The 21,090-nt window shown below is 40.6% G+C and overlaps 1 protein-coding gene across 7 annotated transcripts in view; it reads left to right on the top strand.

Moving 5' to 3' along the window:
• The window catches only part of Sbf (SET domain binding factor), a 154,801-nt gene that overhangs the window by 30,110 nt on the left and 103,601 nt on the right, over window positions 1-21,090 (top strand). For 5 of the 7 annotated variants that reach the window (XR_010948407.1, XM_067759011.1, XM_067759009.1 and 2 more), the window contains 10 exons: window positions 3,111-3,452; window positions 3,525-3,744; window positions 3,974-4,100; window positions 10,449-10,823; window positions 10,891-11,134; window positions 12,540-12,845; window positions 12,914-13,098; window positions 13,396-13,753; window positions 17,948-18,102; window positions 19,208-19,231. Coding sequence is in view for 6 of the 7 variants with exons in the window: in XM_067759011.1 (XP_067615112.1) it covers window positions 3,111-3,452; window positions 3,525-3,744; window positions 3,974-4,100; window positions 10,449-10,823; window positions 10,891-11,134; window positions 12,540-12,845; window positions 12,914-13,098; window positions 13,396-13,753; window positions 17,948-18,102; window positions 19,208-19,231 (2,336 nt within the window). In the remaining variant the exon portion in view is untranslated. The remainder of the gene's footprint in view (window positions 1-3,110; window positions 3,453-3,524; window positions 3,745-3,973; window positions 4,101-10,448; window positions 10,824-10,890; window positions 11,135-12,539; window positions 12,846-12,913; window positions 13,099-13,395; window positions 13,754-17,947; window positions 18,103-19,207; window positions 19,232-21,090) is intronic. The other 2 variants (XM_067759010.1, XM_067759014.1) reach the window with 1 other exon arrangement.

Raw genomic sequence — 21,090 nt, 5'->3', positions numbered from 1 at the left:
AAGCTTTTTGCCGCGACACTAGCTGACCGGCTAAAAAAGTGGGCCATGACCAATAGCCGTATAAGCCCCTCCCAAAAAGGGTTTTTAGAATTTGAAGGGTGTTTTGAGCACAATTACGTTCTACAGGAAGTACTGCGTGACGCTAAGAAAAATAAAAGGAAGCGGTAGTCGCGTGGCTAGATTTTTCCAACGCGTTCACATCCGTTCCGCACTCTATAAGCTTTAAGTCTCTCGAAGCACATGGCCTACCGAGAAAAATAATTAATACAATCAATCAGAACTACAACGGCATGACAACACGACTCAAGGTATCAGAGGGCACGTCCCCGCCCATTAACATGCAGGCGTCAGGGATGCCCCTTGAGTCCTATAGTGTTTGATCTCATTCTGGAGGTCGTCGTTCGTACGGTGGCCCAAGAAGGGATCGGATACCAACTGGGCAACGCCCTCATTAATAACCTGGCATATGCCGACGACGTGGTGCTAATAGCGGATACCCCGGCCAATCTGCGAAAACTGCTTGAGGCCGCTGAAAAGGGTGCGAGGGCTATTGGGCTTAAATATAATGATGCCAAATGCGCAACGCTCCACATACCAGGGAGGGGCAATGACGTAATGTATACGAACTTCCTAGTCCAGGGCCAGCCTGTTCGAGCATTGGGGCCAGGGGAGTATTACGACCACCTCGGAATACCCACTGGTTTCCAGATTAGACAGACACCGGTGAGCACCATAGCTGGTATGCTGAGCGACGTGCGGGCACTGGATCGCTCAGGGCTGGCCCCATGGCAGAAGATAGATGCTACGGCAACGTTTCTATTGCCACGCCTAGACTTTATTTTGCAAGGGGCAGACGTAGACAAAGAGTATTTGAGCGAGGCAGATAAGGTAATAAAGAGAACAGCCAAACGCTGGATGAACCTGCCCCAACGGGCTAGTCCAGAACTCGTCTTCATGCCGCCCCACAAAGGTGGTGGCGGGTTGCTACCCCTGGCAGACCTGACGGATCTCATCACCGTGGCCCATGCATTTAAGATGTTAAGCTCAAAAGACCACGTCGTGGGTGATATAGCGGTTTCATCGCTGAGACAGGCTACGGCGGAAAGGCAAAGAAAACCAGCATGTCATATAGACATGGCGAGTTACATGTCCAGCGAATCCAACGTCGCGAACTATTGGACGAAGGTGCGGACGGCAACGGCCAGAACTAGCAGCAAGGTAAAGCTACGCTGGACATGGTCCTCACCGGAGTCCGAGTTCTGGATCCAGTGTGGTACACCAACTGATCCGAACTTCACAGTTGTCGAACCGGGGGACGCCCATCGCATCATTTCGACGGTGTGTAACACAACACTACGAAGCCATGCTAATAAATAAACCCGACCAAGGTAAGGTGTTCGAAGTGACGTGCAGGACACCACCAGCCAACCACTTTCTCCGCTCGGGAAAATTCACCCGCTTTTGCGACTGGCGTTTTATACACCGGGCACGTCTCAATGTCCTCCCATTGAACGCTGCAAAGAGGTGGCTTATAGACGCAGACAAGCGCTGCCGCAAGTGCGGAAGAGACCTGGAGACATTACCACATGTGCTTAACCACTGCACCCCCCACTCCGCGGCACGACACCAACGTCCAAGACAGTCTCGTAAGAGCCCTGAGGTGCCCCGGGAACGTGAGAGTAAATAGAATAGTAGAAGGCTCCCACGGTACTGCTGGCACCCTAAGACCAGACATCGTCATACGGGACGAAGTAAGCCGACGAATCACTCTGATCGACGTGGCTATTCCGTTCGAAAATAGAGGCGATGCCTTTAAGGATGCTCGGCAGCAAAAGCTACAGAAATACCAGCCGCTTGCTGACCAGCTATCGACACTTGGCTACGAAGTCAGAGTGGAGGCCTTTACAGTTGGAGCACTGGGCGGATGGGGCCCGGCAAACGAACGAGTCATAAACCTTCTGAACATCACGCGCTATTATGCAAGCCTGATGAGGAGGCTCATGATAAGCGATACCATTCGCTGGTCGCGGGACATCTATGTGGAGCACGTAAGCGGTACCAGACAATACCGTGATACACCATCATGAAAATAACACAACCACCAAGTTACAGCCAATAAATGCTTTGTTGAAAATTATAAATTATTAATTGTTATTATCTGTTATATGTGATGTTTAGTTATCATTTAAAGTCCTCGTGACTGAAATATATTTTTTGTCAGCAACATGTCAACCTTTACTAATTGTAAGGAAGTTTAAAAAATTTTAAAAATATCATCTAATAAAGGGCGAACAGATTACATGATCCAGTGACTGAGCTTCAAAAGATATCTTGGGGCCACAATAAAGAATTGTAGCCCTAACGAAAGCAGCAAAAATTCTGAAGGAAGCGTGGTTAAACTGCATCAGTGTATATATTCATAATCAGGCGGCCATTTAGGCAAAAATTTCACACAGTAATTCATCAAGAAGTGTCCTGAATTGCAAACAAGCATTGAAGTGGGTTCGCTTATGCCGGAGAATGCATTTCTACTTGGTTTCCGTTCATAGAGGAATATAAGGTAACGAAAAGGCCGATGAGTTGAGATGACCAAAGGAGTCGGGAGTGGCATTTGTTCCATCAAATATGAAAGGCGTGGAAAGTGGCGCGGGGCTGCAAAATTTTTAAGATCATGTAAAAATCATACGATAATAGATTTATGGTATGGTGGCAACGTAGTCCGCCTATCGCACCGAAGATCCTGGGTTCAATTTCAGGGGAAAGCAACCTAAAAAAATTAGGAAAAAAATTTTCAATTAGAAAAACCATGAAAAGCTTCTCAGGTGCCTTTCGGAGTCGAGGGAAGACTTAAGGCTCATGATGGGCATAGTAAATGGACACTACCTACCCTACGCTATATATGTACATAGGAACATTATAGTTTAACGGTATTAAAACTAATAGGTACGGACTTATCAAACTGTCCGCGTATAATACTTAGTGAAAGTACTGCACATATACAAATACATCCAAGGAAAAAATAGCTTACATTGCATACTTACATGTCTATTTTTGATAAACCTTACATATTTATGTAGCTTTGCCTTTCTGTTTTTATTTTAATATAATAGTTTTGTCAACCACTTGGTTGGGGTCTATCATACGATAAGCAAGAACCCAAATTTTTCACTTCCGTACTCACTGATATCGATGCAAATAAGCATTATTGCGCCTGCCTTAGCTTCCATGAAACACTCGCCATCACACTTAACAAAGTCATCGATGAGGAGGACGAGGCGACAGCTACAGCGACCGTTAGCGGTATTGCTGTCAACAAATTCTCACCGGCCATTACGGGGAATACTAGCGGCGGTGGGAGTGGCAGCAATAGCATAATTTCACATCACAGCATTATGTATGCCCCTAAATGTCTGGTGCTAATATCACGTCTTGACTATGGGGAGACATTTAAGGTACGTTTAGATATCTTTCTCTTTTTTTTCAAAAATTAGCAATCAAATATTTCCTTTATATTTTATTTACAGAATTGTCTCGGCACCATTTACACCGTATACATTGAGAATTTGCCCTATGCATTAGAGAATCTGATAGGTAATATACTTGGTTGTATACAGGTGCCGCCGGCAGGTGGGCCACAAGTACGCTTCTCAATTGGCGCCGGTGATAAACAGTCGTTGCAGCCACCACAATCTCAATCGTTGCCAGTAACTGGCACAGCTGTCTATTTTATTTTTAAACAATTAGGTATGCAGCAAATGTTTGTATATTAAACTAACAAAAAATATTTTTTTATGTGTACTGATAAATAACTTTTTATTTTTTTATTTTTCTTATTATGTAAATATTGTGCTGCGGTTAAAAATTCGATACACCAACCACAATACCTCAACTGTTCCTAACATGACTCGCTGGCGTGTGCGATCATTTACATACGTGGTTTTTTACTTTCGTCTCGCCATTCTGACTCTTGTAGGTATTAAGAATGTACTTATACTGCTGTGTGCTGTCATGACGGAGAATAAAATTCTATTTCATTCGAAAAGCTATTCACATTTGACTGAAAGCTGCAAAGCTTTAGTATCGCTCATGTATCCTTTCAGGTAAATATTTCCAGTTATCGCATATTGATAGCAAGTAATCATCTATACAATAATAGTAGACATATAGTGGCGCAAAATGTATCACCCTTTTTACAGACTACTAATTTTTTAATTATTTTCTCTTAACAGATTTTAGATGTTGACAATTGCCAAGTTTATTGTGTTTCAAAAGATGTATATACTGTAACGAATTTCAGGGAACTTCGCTTATTTACAAACTTCTGCTTACGTTCGTATCGCTAAACTGTTGAATAAAACACTCCAATATTCTGTATTACAAACTTTATTAGACCGATTTGAAAGCACTTCACAATTAAACTTCACTTCGCAACTGATAGCGTGTTCAAAACAAACTGATTATGCTTACTCAGCTTTTGCTCCTTTTATAATCTCTGCTGTGTCGCTCGCATACTTCTAGGTGTTTCTTCTTCTAGAATTTACTACTTAGTTACCAGCTATGTGCATCCGTAGCACGTTTATAGCTTCTCGCATAGCCATATGCGCGCCTATATGTGAGTGACACTTCCACCGATGATTGCATACTTTTGTGAGTATCTCAGATATATTCATGTGTTTGTGCATATCTCTCCGCTTCTTGCAAGTACATATGTGTAGACATAATGATTGATTTGTTTATGTAGATACAAGTGACTGCTTAGTATCGCCTAAGAGATGATATTATGCCTTAGTGTTGCTAATATTCGCCACAATACCGTCATAATCAACATTACTTGGCGATTTAGAGGCTTCCTTCAGCTCTCACTGCCAATACAGTGAGGTTCTTCCCCTTCCTCTGCTGTCAAATAAGGGTTCCATATAAGAATACTTTCTCAGCCAGAGTGTCTTCCTTATTCTCATAGATGGACAGCGAAGCCTTTGGGCTTTTCTTGGTTGCACTAAAACCTTCTAGACTCATGGACTCATGCACCGTCCAGTTCATTCAACGCCAGCTTCTCTTTATCCAGGCCAAAAAACAGAATGTACGTTGTGATTGTAGAAGCAACAACAGCAATATCATCTGCACCATACGTCAGCAATTGATCAGATATTTCCGAAGCGATCTTCAGCTTAAAAAAAGGTTAAATAAAAGGGCCAACTAACGCCTATTGGTATCAGCAAGGGAATATAAATCGTATTTCACCTGGTCCTTACAGGGGAGTGGAGGCCGCACTCTTCCTCTGCTTCCACAGGCGGGACCCAATAAGAATACTTTTTTATTCGCATAACATGACATAGCCAGTGTAGCGCTGTGTTTTAATTCGTTGGACTATGTTGGTGTATAAAGCTCGTGGAGCTCATTTTTAAATATTCTTCGGTACTCGCCGTCGCCCACGCTCTGAGGCCCATTAATATTTGGAAGAACTTTTCTCTCGAACACTCCCAGAGCCGGCTCATGTGATGAGGACTTCCCAAGGCAGTCGGTTCTATGTACCGGAGCGACTCGGGATTTTTCCCGACCAAGGACTGTCATTTCAGTGTGACCCCATCTAATTTGTTTCGTCCCTCCCACAAATTGTCATCCTCCCAGCAGCTCCTTGCAGCAGGACTGCTCCATATTCTCTTACTCCGGGAAGGCATCGAATCCAATCCGGGTCCGTCTCCTGACCCTGGTCCTGAGAATTGGTTTTGCTGCATCTGCCGGAAAAGAATCTTTTTAGGACGGTAATACTCTGTTCAGTGTGTCTCGTGCAAGGGATGGTTGCATCGGACAGGTTGTTCTGGGCTTGATCCCAAACCCCGACGTCCACGTAACTTTTATAAATCTTTTGTGGCTCCTTGCTGTTCTCGCCCAAGGGCGTCCCGTAGTCTACGCCTTAGCGCCGCCCACTACCTTCCAGCAGCCCCGCTGCTCAGCAATCCACAACAAGTACCCGCTGCTGCTCGCGCCCCACGGCGCCAACAACTCAAACAGCTGATACCACTCATAACTACTACCTTCGTAGTAGAGTTGGTAGCAATGCTGAGCATCAGCCCCTGCGCCCGTCTTCTCCCCCCTCTTTTCCGGCAGCAATCGTGCAGGTCAGGGAAACAGACTCTTAGTCCCTACCTCCGTTTGCACCGTCTGCCAGCACAGAATATATAGGTTTGCGACATCCGCCCAATGCAGCTCCTGCCTTGGGTGGTGCCAATTTCCTAGATGTTCTGGTCTCCGCGACGGCAACCCCCGACGGGTTTCATCGCGCCATGTTGCCAGGTCGCAAACCCAAATCATCCGGGTACCCCAATGCTTGCCCAAGGACGCCCAATCCCAGGGCCACAACAGCAATTGCGTCCTGGCCTTCCACAACCAAGGCGTAGTCACCCGTCACTTACCCCCAGAGTGGCGACGTCTCCCCTTATGCACTACAGAATCCTGCAGTTAAACTGTAATGGACTAACTGGGAAGATTACGGAGATAGTCTATTTCATGAAGCGGCACAACATCCGCATTGCTGCGATTCAAGAGACTAAACTCACAGCAAGATCTGCATTGCAGACCTGCTCTGGGTATAACGTCCACAGGAAAGACCGCGAGAGCGGAAATGGAGGCGGTCTCGCGTTTATCATACACCACTCTGTGCAATATTATATATTTGATCCTGGCATCGACCGCAGGGACAATGTCTTAGAACGTCAAGGCCTATCTGTCCGGTCAGGCGATGAAAACCTAGAAATCATCAACATCTACATCCCTCCTGCCACCTGTTGCCCCAGTGGATACCGCCCTAATATCAGGGCCTTACTCACTGGCAACAATCGCATTATCTGAGGTGATTTCAATGCCCATCATGATCTATGGCATTCAAACTTGCGGGCGGACAGTAGGGGTGAGATGTTGGCGGATCAAATAGAAGAAACGACGTTCTGCACAATAAACGGAGACGCCCCCACACGTATGGTAGGAAGCTGTCACAGCTCGCCAGATATCTCAATCGTGAGCGCAGAACTCGTAAACTGCGTCAACTGGCAGCCGATGGTAACATTGGCATCCGACCCTGCCCATACTTATTTCGCTTGAGCGTACCGCCGACTTCATCGTCACTGAAAAACGCACTTTCATAAACTTCAAAAAAGGAAAGTGGGAAGAATATAAATCCTTTACAGACAGCCGCTTTGCTGCCCTCCCTATCCCGACTGATGCCCGCCAAGGGGAGCGTGCCTTCCGTAAGGTCATTAAATCCGCCTCGGCACATTTCATTCCCGCCGGGAGAATTCCCGAAATCCGGCCCACTTCCCGGCGGAGGCCGCAAACTTAGCGAGAGAACGTGACCTTATAAGACAGCTTGATCCAGGCGAACCCCAAATAAGGGATATAAACCAACGCATCAGATTGCTTGTGGATGAACACAAGCGGGCGAAATGGGAGGAGCACCTAAGAGGTTGTAACCTCTCTACCGGTGTGGGTAAAATTTGGTCCACCGTAAAGTCCCTATCGAATCCGACTAAGCACAAAGACAAAGTTTCCATCGCCTTTGGCGACAAAGTGCTGTCGGACGCGACAAAATGCGCGAGCGCTTTCTGCCGACAATATATAATGCATCCTACGGTCGACAAAGATAGACGGAGAGCCAATAGACACGCACATAAACACAAATTCAGCGCGTCACCAATCACCATCACCGCTAAAGAGGTTGAGGACGCCATTGGTCGTGCTAAACCATCCAAAGCAGTGGGCCCAGACGGCATAGCCATGCCGATGCTTAAAAGCCTAGGGAAAGAGGGTTTCAAATATTTAGCGCATGTCTTCAACCTGTCTCTTTCCACCTTTGTCATACCTGAGAAATGGAAAATGGCCAAGGTCGTCCCGCTACTAAAGCCTGGGAAACCAGCTAACATAGGTGAGTCGTATCGTCCGATATCTCTCCTATCGCCAGTGGCAAAGACGCTTGAAGCCATTTTGCTCCCTTATTTCCAAGCAAATTTGCAGGTAGCCCCTCATCAGCATGGCTTCAGAAAACTCCATAGCACTGCCACCGCGCTAAATGCCATTAGCACCCAGATAAATTGCGGTTTAAATCAATACCCCCACCATAGAACAGTACTCGTAGCGCTAGACCTATCAAAAGCTTTCGATACGGTCAACCATGGCTCGTTACTGCAGGACCTGGAAGGGTCTACCCTTCCCCCATGTCTTAAAAGGTGGACCGCAAATTATCTGGGTGGTCGGCAGGCATCGGTGCAATTTAGAAACGAAACATCAAAACCAAGGAGAATTAAACAAGGGGTGCCACAGGGTGGTGTCCTATCCCCACTTTTGTTTAATTTCTACATATCTAAGCTACCTTCACCACCGGAAGGAGTCACAATCGTTTCCTACGCCGATGACTGCACAATAATGGCAACAGGCCCAGGCCCAAAGATCGATGTGCTATGCAATAAAATAAACGGCTACCTCCCTGATCTCTCCAGGTTTTTCGCCTCGCGAAACCTGGCATTATCTCCGACTACATCTTCCGCGACCTTATTTACAACATGTACGCCCCAAAAGTCGACCATTTTGAACATCCACGTCGATGGCACTACGCTACCGACTGTCCTACACCCCAAAATCTTGGGTGTGACGTTTGATCAGGATCTACATTTTGGTGAGCACGCAGCCGCAATTGTTCCGAGAATTCAGAGCCGTAACAAAATCCTCAAATCCCTCGCTGGCAGTACTTGGGGAAAAGATAAAGAAACGCTCATGACTACATACAAAGTAATTAACCAGCCGATTACGTGCTACGCGTCACCCATATGGTCGCCAAGCCTAAAAATCACCCACTGGAGGAAACTACAGGCCTGCCAAAATACTGCTCTCAGAATCGCCACGGGCTGTCTTCTTATGTCCCCAGAACACCATCTGCATAATGAGGCGAGAATACTCCCCATCAGGGAGAGAAATCAGATGCTGACCAAACAGTTCCTGTTGAATACCCAGAAACCTGGGCATCCCAACAGACATCTGATTAATGAACCAGCATCGCCTAGGGGCTTAAGGAGTCATCTCCGTAAGCATTTTGAGGAAATACGGCACCTGAGAACCCAGCCGTATGAAGTGAAAAAACACAAGCAGGTCCTTGGTGAACTCCATAAACAGGCGTCGGACCTTTATGCCGGGAATTGCCCGGTGAATCCAGTGCTTAACGAAAATTATCCAAAACTTGCGGAAGAGGAACGCATACTCCCCAGGGAAACGCGTGTCACTCTTGCTCAACTTCGTTCGTACGGCAAGTTTCCTTGGACTCCCGTTAGATATTGATGACAATTTGTGATCGGTCGCGGCTATTAGGTGCGGCGAGCATTGCTACAACAACAACAACAACATGAGGAGGACATCACTTTTGAACTGCCTACTCAGTCCACTTTTTGTCAAGAGGATACTTCCTTGGATTTCTAGACTGATGTTGTTGTTTGTGGTAATGCTGGATTCCAAAAAAACGACGTCCTTTAAAATAAAAATAAATAAATGTAAGGCGCGATAACCTCCGAAGAGATTTTAGACCGAGCTTCTCTTCCAATTTGCGGCGTTTTCTTTTTAATTTTTCCTACAAATTGGCGTGATGGGACCTACTTGTTTTATGCCGACTCCGAACGGCATCTGCGAGGCAGATTAGTTTTCACTGAGAGCTTTTCTTGGCAGAAATACACTCGGAGTGCTTGCCAAACACTGCCGAGGGGTGACCCCGCTTAAACAAATTTTCATCTAATTGAAAAACCCTATTTCTAAAATTTTGATGTTGCTTTACCCGGGGCGTGAACTCAGGGCATTCGGTGTGGTAGGCTGAGCACGCTACCATCACACCACGGTGGCCGCACGGAAGTCCTTTACTATTTCAAAATAATGTGTTCTAACAGTAACGTGGTTCCCAAGGCCCAAAAGCGCTGAGTCTTTCCACCACCATTCTCCACGAGACCCAACTGTCAATTGCACTGATCAGCGCCACAAACTATTTCAAAAGTAACCTCACTTAAGTCCAACCCAGTGAAAAATTCTAGTTTTTTGAACTTCTGGTAAAAGATATAGAAGGCAAGTGGGAACTGAGCACGGCCCGGTCGAACATATTTCGAATTTATATTCGTTTCATAATTGTAACTCCGACAACACTTCCGAATTTCTTCGAGCAGAGCTTTTGCTGCTACATAATAATAATAATAATAATATCTTGGTGTGATATACCTCCGAGCAGATTTAGTCCGAGCATCCTTTCTAATTTGCGTTGTGTTTGTTTAAACATTTCTTTTATCCATGGCTGATGATTTTTAGCCGAGATGCTTTTGCGCCGCTTTTTCTGAGACAACCATAATATCGAGCTATGTTGTATAAGTGATTACTGACAGAACTATCATACGCGCATTGAGCTTTTTTACTTGCATTCTTCATTATAGATACACGCATGTCTACATTCCGATACTACCAGCACCACTAACCGAAGTACTCTCCACACCCACTCCCTTCATAATGGGCATACATAGTTCATTAGTAAGCGAAATAACCGATTTATTGGATGTTATTGTTGTTGACTTAGATGGTGGCATGGTAACAATACCGGAGTCACTATCACCACCAGTGCCAATATTGCCATCACCATTATGGGAACAAACACAGGAGCTACTAACAATGATATTATTTCCGAATTTATCACAAGCCGATTTGGCTTTTCCATCGCTCGAGAAGCCAACAAACTATCCAAAATCGGATGCAATAATCGATAAAGAATTACGAGCGATTTTCATGCGTCTCTTTGCGCAATTGTTACAAGGGTGACTATTTACTTATTTATATATAATTTTAAACGATAAAAGGACTTAATATTTTTATTTTATAAAGCTATCGCTCATGCCTTACAATTATACGTATACATCCGAAGACGGTGATAACATTTCATAAGGCCGGATTCCTTGGTGCACGGGATTTGATTGAGAGTGAATTTTTATTTCGCGTTTTGGATAGTATGTTTTTTACGACTTTCGTAAATGAGCGTGGGCCACCTTGGCGCTCGGCCGATGCTTGGGATGAGCTTTACAGTTCCATGAATGAAATTCTTAAGAGTGAAACGCAAAATAAAAATTTGGTAAGTATCAAATATTTACTATTTTATTGCCTTAGAGAATGGGAAACCCCTTCGTAAGCGCTATGATAAGATGCGACATCTACCCATTCAGCTGTTTGATCCAGACAAACATATGGAAGCCCTCAGCCTAATCCAATCGGTAAAAACCTTCGCTGGTTCGCACCCGGTGAGCTCAGTTTCCAATATACACTATCCAGCATTTACAGAAGAAGAAAGCAGACTACCATGGGAGACACCAGTCACTCTGGCCCAACTTCGTTCTGGCTACTGTAGCTGGTCAAACTCTTACTTATCCAGAATCAATCCCGACATACGTCCATACATGTCCTGTATGCGATGTGTCGTCACATGAAACCAACCATATTTTCAATTGTACAGTGGAACATACGCCCTTAATAGCAACATCCCTATGGTCCAAACCTGTTGGAACTTCTAGCTTCCTTGGACTCCCGTTATAGGGGTTTGATGACAATTTGTGAGTGGTCGCGCTCATTGAATGGGGCGACGCACTGCTTACACAACAAGAACAATAGCAGATTACTTCACTCATTGGTGTTTGCATAAAATGAACGGAGGCGGGGAGACTCCATCACTTGTACTCCGAAGACAAGCGGAGTTTTCGGAGCTCGAGACAACAATTAATGTGTGCCCTGTGCACAAGGCCTAAGTTATTGGGGTTTGAGTTTGGTCATCCAACTCGTTCTGGTATAACTAGAGATAAATTCAGTCTATGTGTGGTATCGTATTGACCGGTCAGTCATCCTAACCCAACCTTGGGACAAATAAACGCGTTCAGTCGGTATAAAATGAAATCTTCAATAGACTGTATTGGATTGATGATCAGACACCGATGAACGTTACGTTAATTTTAAGAAAAAAGACATAGATTTTCGGACATGTAGAAATTACCTTCGGTGCGCTTACTACTCGAAAAAGTAGTTCTAATTTGAGCCAGGTCCGTAAAGTTTTACACGGTGCGTTTCATTCCATTCAAGTAAATTTTGTTTTCCTACTTTATCAGTCCTATCAAAATACACCCAGCAGATTCGGGACTCAATGTGTGTAAACCGTCCAAGTGTGAAGTACATCGAAATTCTCGGCAAAATTAGATCTACTTCGTTTCGAGTCCAAGACCACACGACTACCAAAACTTATTGACCTGTCATTGCATTTCATCGGACGATGATTTGCCCAATCTAGCGGAGCACAGCTGCAGTTGCTTAAGCCAAAACTTCACAGCAAGTGGATTTCAAATAAAATTTGCTAACAAAAAAGGGAACAAGTCTGAATAGTCTGCAATGCTCAATACGCCTAGTGTGGAGTTCTGGCGAAGGATTATGACTTCTTAACAAATAACTCACTTCAAATAAAGCCAACAACTTTTCAAATATTTTCACTTTTTTAGGTTCCAACACACATACAAGAACTAGGTAAAATACTCTACGAAAACGAATGTCCCAATCAGCAGGTTTACGCACAAAAAGTACTACGCCCACCGGACGGCTCCTTTCACCGCATTCACCAGCCAGCATTTCCACGCATTAATTGCGAAAAAGTTGAACTTATTATCGGTGATGGTATGCGTAAAAATTGTTTAACACATCGTTTAACTGTGACGCGTAATCAAATGCGCATTATACCAATGGGTCCGCGCCTACCCGAAGTCTTAGATGTACGTCCAGCGGTATTGAATTCAGCGCGCCGATTAGAAGTAATTTATTTGATTTATTTATATATATACATAAATCAAAGAACCTAAAAATTTTTCTTCTATGAAAGGTTCTAAAGACTTGCGTTGCATACATTTTTGAAAATAAAATCGCTGATGCACGAAAACTTGTGCCGGCTGTGATGCGCACACTCAAACATCGTGATGCACGACTCATACTCTGTCGTGAATTATTCGGTTATGTACATGGCAATAAGGCGGTGCTTGATCATCAACAATTCGATTTGGTGATAAAGTAAGATTACTTTTATATATTGAGAGGATTCACAAAGTGCAATAATACGACGTGAAAGCGTATATTTTATGGCTGTCATACATTCATGCCATTATGACAAATTAGGACATTTTGTGAATCCCCTACTTGTAATTAATTTGTGAAAAAGGAATCACTGTTTAGTATGGATCTTATATTGGCCTTGTCATAACTTCAATTCCAACAAAAAAGTTAAAATTCCTTTCATTTTAAAAAGTGATTTCATCCAAAAACTTTTTAAACGATATGCAAAAACTTTTAAAATAAACAATTCCACAGATTTATGAACAAAACAATTCAAAATTCGACCGGTGTCGACGAGTACACAGTTGCGGCGGCTCTTTTGCCTATGTCAACCATATTTTGTCGGAAACTAACGACTGGCATTGTACAATTCGCCTATACATGCATACAAGATCATCCCATCTGGAAGAATTTACAATTTTGGGAATCAACATTCTACCAAGATGTACAGACGCAAATTAAAGCTTTATATATGCAACGTCGCCGTCGGAATGAAAATAATAAAGAATCAAATATCGTATTGGACGATGTGCCGTTAGAAGAACCGACTGCTTTGGAAATAACTGCTGAACAACTACGTAAAAGTCCAGCGATTGAAGAAGAGAAAAAATTGGTAAGGAAATAATATTTTGATAGGCTAAAGTTAACTTAGTTCTTACTGATTTTGTTGTTATTGTGATGAAAATACTCCCTGAAGATCTTTGGGAATTCTGCTGCAGTTACGGTCTTTGACCGGACTGCAAAATAACTTTTAAAAAGCCTTTCATCCTTTTTCGAAGTTACCGTCAAAAACAGAGGTTGGGGTTATGAAATTCGACATTTAGGTTTCTTATTTTGTTTTGTGTTTTTAATTCACTTGTTACTCTTACTCTTATTCTAAAAAAGAAAATATTTGGGCGTTATTTCTCTTTTTTCCCCATTTGAATAGTACAATTTTTTGTGTTTTTAGATTTGTGTCACAAATTCAGATATTCGAAAAAACTAAAACCCATAGTTCCGAAATTTTATTATATCAATTATTTTTAGATTTAAATAAAAAAATAAAATATATTACGCCCATAGTTTTATTTTCTAATCTTTTGAAATGTAATCAAATAAAAAAATATATCAAGATGGGCCGAATTTCGAACTTCGAAAGCCAATACCTATGCTTAGAAGGCTAATTACTACTGGTATTATCGAGTCTTATCCAAATAAATATAAATCTTGAAGCATAAAACCCCAATGCTCGTTATTATAAATTAAGAATTACCTATATTTATCGACAAAAATATACAAAATTTAATAATCGATAAATTTGAAAAAAACAAAAATCGTAAAAAATCAAATATGTATGTATAAAATACGCGATTAAGTGATTTCTTGCTTTCATTAGCAAGTCGATAAAATCGATAACAGACACAACTAAAAAATCGATAATCGGCAGGAATAAAATCCATAAAACATAATAATAATAATTCAATACCAACCCACAAAAATAGAAGAAAATAGAAAGTAATCAGCAAAGTGTAGAAAGGTCGATAAAAATTATTTTAGAAAAATTTCGATTCCCAGTGGATAAAAGCCGATAAGAAAGAATCAATAACAATTACACCACATCGACCACTGAGTGGAATATCAGCCTAACTTGGCTGCCAGTTCGAAAACGCCCTTTTTAAGAATATTTTTTATAAACGCCATAGGTAATGTAAAAATTTATTGAATTTAAGTTCAAAAATGTTATGGTTTCATGCCAAACTAATTTTTTTAAGAGATTGAGATCGAACTCTTCGTTATTTTATTTTAATCTTATTTAATACAGGCACAAAAAAAGTGGTAAAATAAGGACATAATTCACCGTTATATATTTATATGTTTGTATGTTTAAGGAAACATTTGCTGGCAAATTGCTAACTGGGCATGCACGAGTTTAAATATAGGTCACAGAAAATCTACTTCCACAATGAATAATAGTGGTTCAATTACAATAACAAAAAGCATGCTTCACAAAAATTGATGTAAATATATAATGTCTCAAATTGTGCCGGGGGGTGGAAAAGGGGTACAAATGAAATTCGCGAAGAAAGCAAATACAACACAGTAGCCCAGTGTTTTGGAGATTGTAAGTTTTAGCGAGTTAACCGTGGTTCGAGTCTTGGTGAAACATTTGGAAAAAATATTATGGAATTGCCTGACGATGATTACTTAGCGGCTTTCTAAATGGTACGATTACAATATGCCAGTAAATGTTTCCTTCCTTTCAGTTTTCGCCAATAAACAAAAAATAATATAACAAATTTCATTTAATGGTGTATGAGCAAACGACTAAAATACTTACTTCTACCTTCCTTTCACATATACATATGGGGTATTCCATCCCATTTCGACCAATTTCTAACCCGACCCCTTTAGAATTGGCTGAAAGTTTTTCTTCTTTTTCTAGCTTACGAAAGACGTTTTTCAGAAGTTTTTGTTTTCAAAATGCTATAACTTTTTCAAAAATTGACCGTTTGGGATCTTTTTTTTTAAATTTGGTTTTAAATGTACTTTTCGGAAAAAATTCAAAAAAGTTTTAAAGTTTTTTTTTGTAATTTTTCAGTTTTTCGAGATTTTTCGAATTTCGCCCTTTTTTTCTCATAAAAAACTTCAATCAATTCTGCAATCATCCCCACTAATCCCGGAGTGTGCCGAGAATTTTTATTTTTATTTTTTTAATTGAAAAAAAAACTAAAATTTTGTTTGTATTTTTTCCGAAAAGTACATTTAAAAACATATTTACAAAAAAAAAAATGATCCCAAACGGTCAATTTTTGAAAAAGTTATAGCATTTTGAAAAAACACCGTTTTCCAACTCAAAATAAGTTTTAAATATTTTTAATATTTTTTTATGAGAAAAAAAAAGGGCGAAATTCGAAAAATATCGAAAAACTGAAAAATTACAAAAATAAAAAACTTTAAAAATTTTTTCCGAAAAGTACATTTAAAAACAAATTTAAAAAAAAAGATCCCAAACGGTCAATTTTTGAAAAAGTTATAGCATTTTGAAAACAAAAACAGTGTCTTAAAAATTCATAACTTTTTTTGAGTTGGATGAAAAAATTTCAAAAACTTCTGAAAAACGTCTTTCGTAAGCTAGAAAAAGAAGAAAAACTTTAAGCCAATTCTAAAGGGGTCGCGTTCAAAATTGGTCGAAATGGGATGGAATACCCCATATATACATACACAAACATTCAATTTTACAATGCCTGCTCATGCACCTACGAACTATAAATAAGAGACAAACGATAATAAAAGAGCGAACGCAAAATGAGACGCATGATGATGATGGCGCAACACCGAAACTGGTTTCCCTCCAAACCAAATTTGACAAGGGACGACAGAAAATCGTTCTAATATATGTATGTACATTAGACTGGGTCAGTTTATTAACCGATGTCGCGTCATCGATTTTCGATAGGATTTGGGCTCAGGAAAAAAAGTTCCACTACGCATACCCAAAAAAATAATTTTCGATCCTGCGAAATTTCATTTTTTTTTACTTTTTTTCGACTTTGATTTTTAAGGTTTTTTTCATGACCTACTAAATAAATTTTCATTTGATTGTAAAATTTTCATGTATACCCTGTCCGACCCAAAAATGTCCGCTAAAAACTTTGTCGATAACAGTTTTTTGAAAAAAAAAAAACAACTTTCGTCCATACAAATCGACACACATGTACATCTACTATGCACCCAGTCGGAAAATCAACAAAACAAAACGAATGAATCTATACTTTTTCGACCAAAAATCAACTTTTTGATAACAAATCGATATTTTTCCGATAACCAATCGCTACTTTCTCGATAACGAATTGATATATTTCCGATAACAAATCAATATTTTTTCCATAACTTTTCGGTAGCAAGTCGCTATTTTTTAGATATTCAACCGACAAGTCATCGATTACGTTTGATATCGATAGAAAATTTATAACTCTTTTGATAAATAAATAAATACAACGCGCGATAACCTGCGAAGAGATTTTAGGCCGAGCTTCTTTTTGATCACAACTCTCTAATTCGTCTATACCTCACCGATAACACGCCGATAATAAACCGATAATAGACATTATGCTCAGTCATTTTACGTAAAATCCCAACGGTTGTGTAGATGACAAATACTCAACGGTGCCTTCTGAAAATTATTACTCAACTACTGATCAACATTCGTGTTCGCTGAAAGCGCCCAGTGTTAGATAGATATGCAGATTTTTGTCCGCTGTCAGGGATCTTGGTATTGTTACGAATATTAGCATCACTAAGCTGATACTAAGTAAATAAAGGCACAACAACAATAAAGCAAGCTGCCACTCTAAACAAATCAATCATCATTTACACACATACATACAAGGCAACGAATAGATACTCACAAACACATGTAATCATCATCACATATACACACGCATATGGCCACAAACTACATATACATGTATATGGCTGGTAACCAAGCATGAAGTTCACGAAATTACTAGACCTTAGGAGAAATGGGTGAACGAGGAAACCGAGAGTATAAAAACAGCGCAAGCTGAGGCATGACTAATCAGTTTTGATATAAGCACGCTATTGGTTGTGAAATATGTGTTATTCTGAATTACTCTCAAAGTTGTCTAATAAAGCCCATATCGCATTATTGAATATTGGAGTTGTTTATTCAACAGTTCAGTGATTCTAACGTTTCCCACAACTCGTTACAGTATTATATACATAATTAAATTGCCTTAATTTTGTTAATATCAAATATGCATTAAAACCTTTCACTAATATTTTGTTGTGATCTTTTCATTAATAGGAGTTAGCACAATCAGAAGAATCAACGCTCTACAGTCAGGCGATACACTATGCTAATCGTATGGTTTCATTGCTAATACCACCAGATGTAAATGCGGTAGGACCAAAGCCTAAGCAGTCCTTTCGCTTGGACGATAACCAAAGCGTTTCAAATAGGTAAGTTTAATTTATAATACACCACATTTTCGTTGGCAACGTAATTAAATTATGTACACTGTTGTGATATAAAAAGTCAACAAATAGTATTATACAATGTTTCCATCAAATCCAAACTCCGTGTGTGTCAGACTCGACCGACTGCTGAAACACGTTCAAAAATGACGCGTTTCAACCTCGATGTGAAAGCGAAAATCAAAAATTTAATTTCTGTCATTAGATATAAAACGGTGTTTGGGTTTGCTGGAAACGTGGTATTAATGTCTTTGAAAAGAAAAAAGTGTTCGTTATGAAACTATTACACAAATAATAGATTGTAGGCCTTCCGTAACGTGCACCTAAATGTTGAGCTTAAATAAGTTTTAAATTAATAGTTTGGTCGAAAATTTATATTCATCAAAATTAAGTTTCATTCACTACATATTCGTGTTCGGGCCCATTTTTGTTTACGTTTTATAAAAAACAGTAAAATGTAATCAAAAAATTTGTCCTGACATCGACAAATCCAAAATTTTTATACTCAGCTGAGGAGAGCTCACAGAGTATATTAGTTTTGTTCGCATAACGGTACCCCGTAACGGCATAAACTAATCGAGATAGATATAGACTTCTATATATATGATCTGGGCTAAAAAAGTAATTCATTTAGACATGTCCGGCCGTTCGTCCGTCTGTCCGTAAACACGATAACTTGACTAAATTTTGAATAATCTTAATGAAATTTGGTATGTAAGTTCCTGGGCACTCATCTCAGATCGCTATTTAAAATGAACGAAATCGGACTGTAACCACGCCCATTTTTTCGATATCGAAAATTTCGAAAAATCGAAAAAGTGCAATAATTCATTACCAAAGACGGATAAAGCGATGAAACTTGGTAGGTGAGTTGACGTTGTGACGCAGAATAGAAAGTTAGTAAAATTTTGGACAATGGGCGTGGCACCGCCAAGCTGTAATTTGGCAGCTGAGTATGAAATGTTCAGTTACACCCGAACTTAGCCTTCCTTACTGGTTTATTCTGTCCATATTAATTCTTCAAATACTTTATTTATAACCCATTTCGTGCAATTTGTAATAAATACCAGACTTTTTTATTTATTTATAGAACAAAAAGTTTTCGTAAATTAAGGTATGGTTATATTTTTGTTAATTTAAGCTCCTTTTGTTTCAAGTTTTTTTTGTTTATTAGTTCTTATTTTAAATATCCGCTGGACCTCTTATATTTGAACTTACATAATAGAGGTCCATTAGTCCTCGCAAATTTTTAGTTCTCTGCGCTGGCTTTTTGCGAAATCTACCATAATTCGCTGAGCATTTCTTGTTAAAATCATACATCATCATCATAATTAATTGACTCTTAACCGCATGAACGACTTTTACCGAAAAAAAACAACAAAGCGCGTTATGCCGCCAAGGAGATTTAGGCCGAGCTTCACTTCAAATGAGCGTAGTGCTTCATTTTAATTTTTCCTAAAAATTGGCAGAACGAGACGCACATATTTTATGTCGGCTCCGAACGGCATCTGCAAGCAGACTAATTTTTGTTGAGAAGCTTTACATCGCAGAAATACATTCGGAGTGTTTGCCAAACCACTAGCGAAGTGTGACTCCGCTTAGAAGAATTAGTAAGAAAAGAAAAAAGCTCCGCAGGTTGGACTAGAAGATCACAAGATAAATTGACCGTATGGCCGTTGACCTTATGTCACCCTTTCGTCTTCATTTTGGTACGACTGAAAAAATTTGTTGAATGGAATTAACGCCGAAAAGGTTATGCAGATATTGGTTACACTAAAATTGCTGTTAGAGACCAATATTTAATTTATATATTTGAAATTTAACGGTTTTAGCAGATATTTAACTGTGAAGTGTTTAAATTGACAATAAAAAGTTAAAAGTTGTGCTGAATTTAACTATGCATGGTGCATAGGAAGACTTTTCTACTCGGAACAATGAATCCGGCTTCGGGCAAAACACTTGTGAAGAGTTTAAGACTTGCGTGAGCTGAACCAATTCGGAAACACATTATTTATACATTTATAATTTTCCGAACCGTAATGGTTTCTAACATAACATTTTTTTTTTACTGAGCTGTTCAGCTAGAAGCTTGGTGGGTTTAACGTTATGGTGGGTCACAGAGGGGTCTTTGGTGCTACAGCGGAAAAACTCAATCTTCATGTGGTAACGGTTGATCAATTTCACCGCGCATCGAAAGCTGTTTATCCGTTTTACCAGGTTTTATAAAAAGATACATAGAGCCTGCTTATCAAACCGAATTATCTTGATCGAAGTAAGTCGTAGCACAAGTGTCGTGTTTGTGCACATTTTTCGAGGTCCAATTAATGAATCGAATCAAAACAACAACTGCAATGAGAAATCTTGCACCGCCTCAAAGAATAATTTCGCTTCCTGCGGGACAACGCTGCGTACTTGCAGTGCAACGCTTAGTCTATGTGAGAAAGAGCAGAGTGACGCCTGGCTAAAAGAAAACAACGTGAGGCCGAATGGCGTGAGTCCGAGGAACGTCTGATGCAGCCTGAAACTGAAATTGGAAATAAAATTGGGCGGATGATTGGGTTTCAGGACCGGGACGACATACAGAGCGTATTTAAGTTTTGCAGGGAACACTACTTTCTATCAATGGATAGCAAGGCAGTAGGTATGCCTGTCGTAAGTGGCGACTAAAATACCGGATTCAAGGGGTTTTTGTATCGCAGCCCTTTCAGGTTGTCAACCTCACCTATCCGTGGCGAATCCTGTATCATTAACAGCCGAGGCTCTGGCGACCCCGAACTCCTCATGGATCTAGCGGGTGGGAGGGCGGTTGGGCTAGAAGGTCGCATGTGGTCATAACAAATCCTTCCCGAGATGGTCGGGCTTGGTACCGGAACGTACCGGATCTGCATCCGGCAAAGGACCATCAACTCGATAACACTCCCTAAGGCCTTCGGGGAGTGTCCTTATCGCTACAACAACAACAACAACGAAGAC

The sequence above is a fragment of the Eurosta solidaginis genome, chromosome 1 (genome assembly GCF_040869045.1).
Source record: "Eurosta solidaginis isolate ZX-2024a chromosome 1, ASM4086904v1, whole genome shotgun sequence".
NCBI classification, from domain to species: domain Eukaryota; kingdom Metazoa; phylum Arthropoda; class Insecta; order Diptera; family Tephritidae; genus Eurosta; species Eurosta solidaginis.
This window is presented reverse-complemented; position numbering and strand designations above follow the sequence as displayed.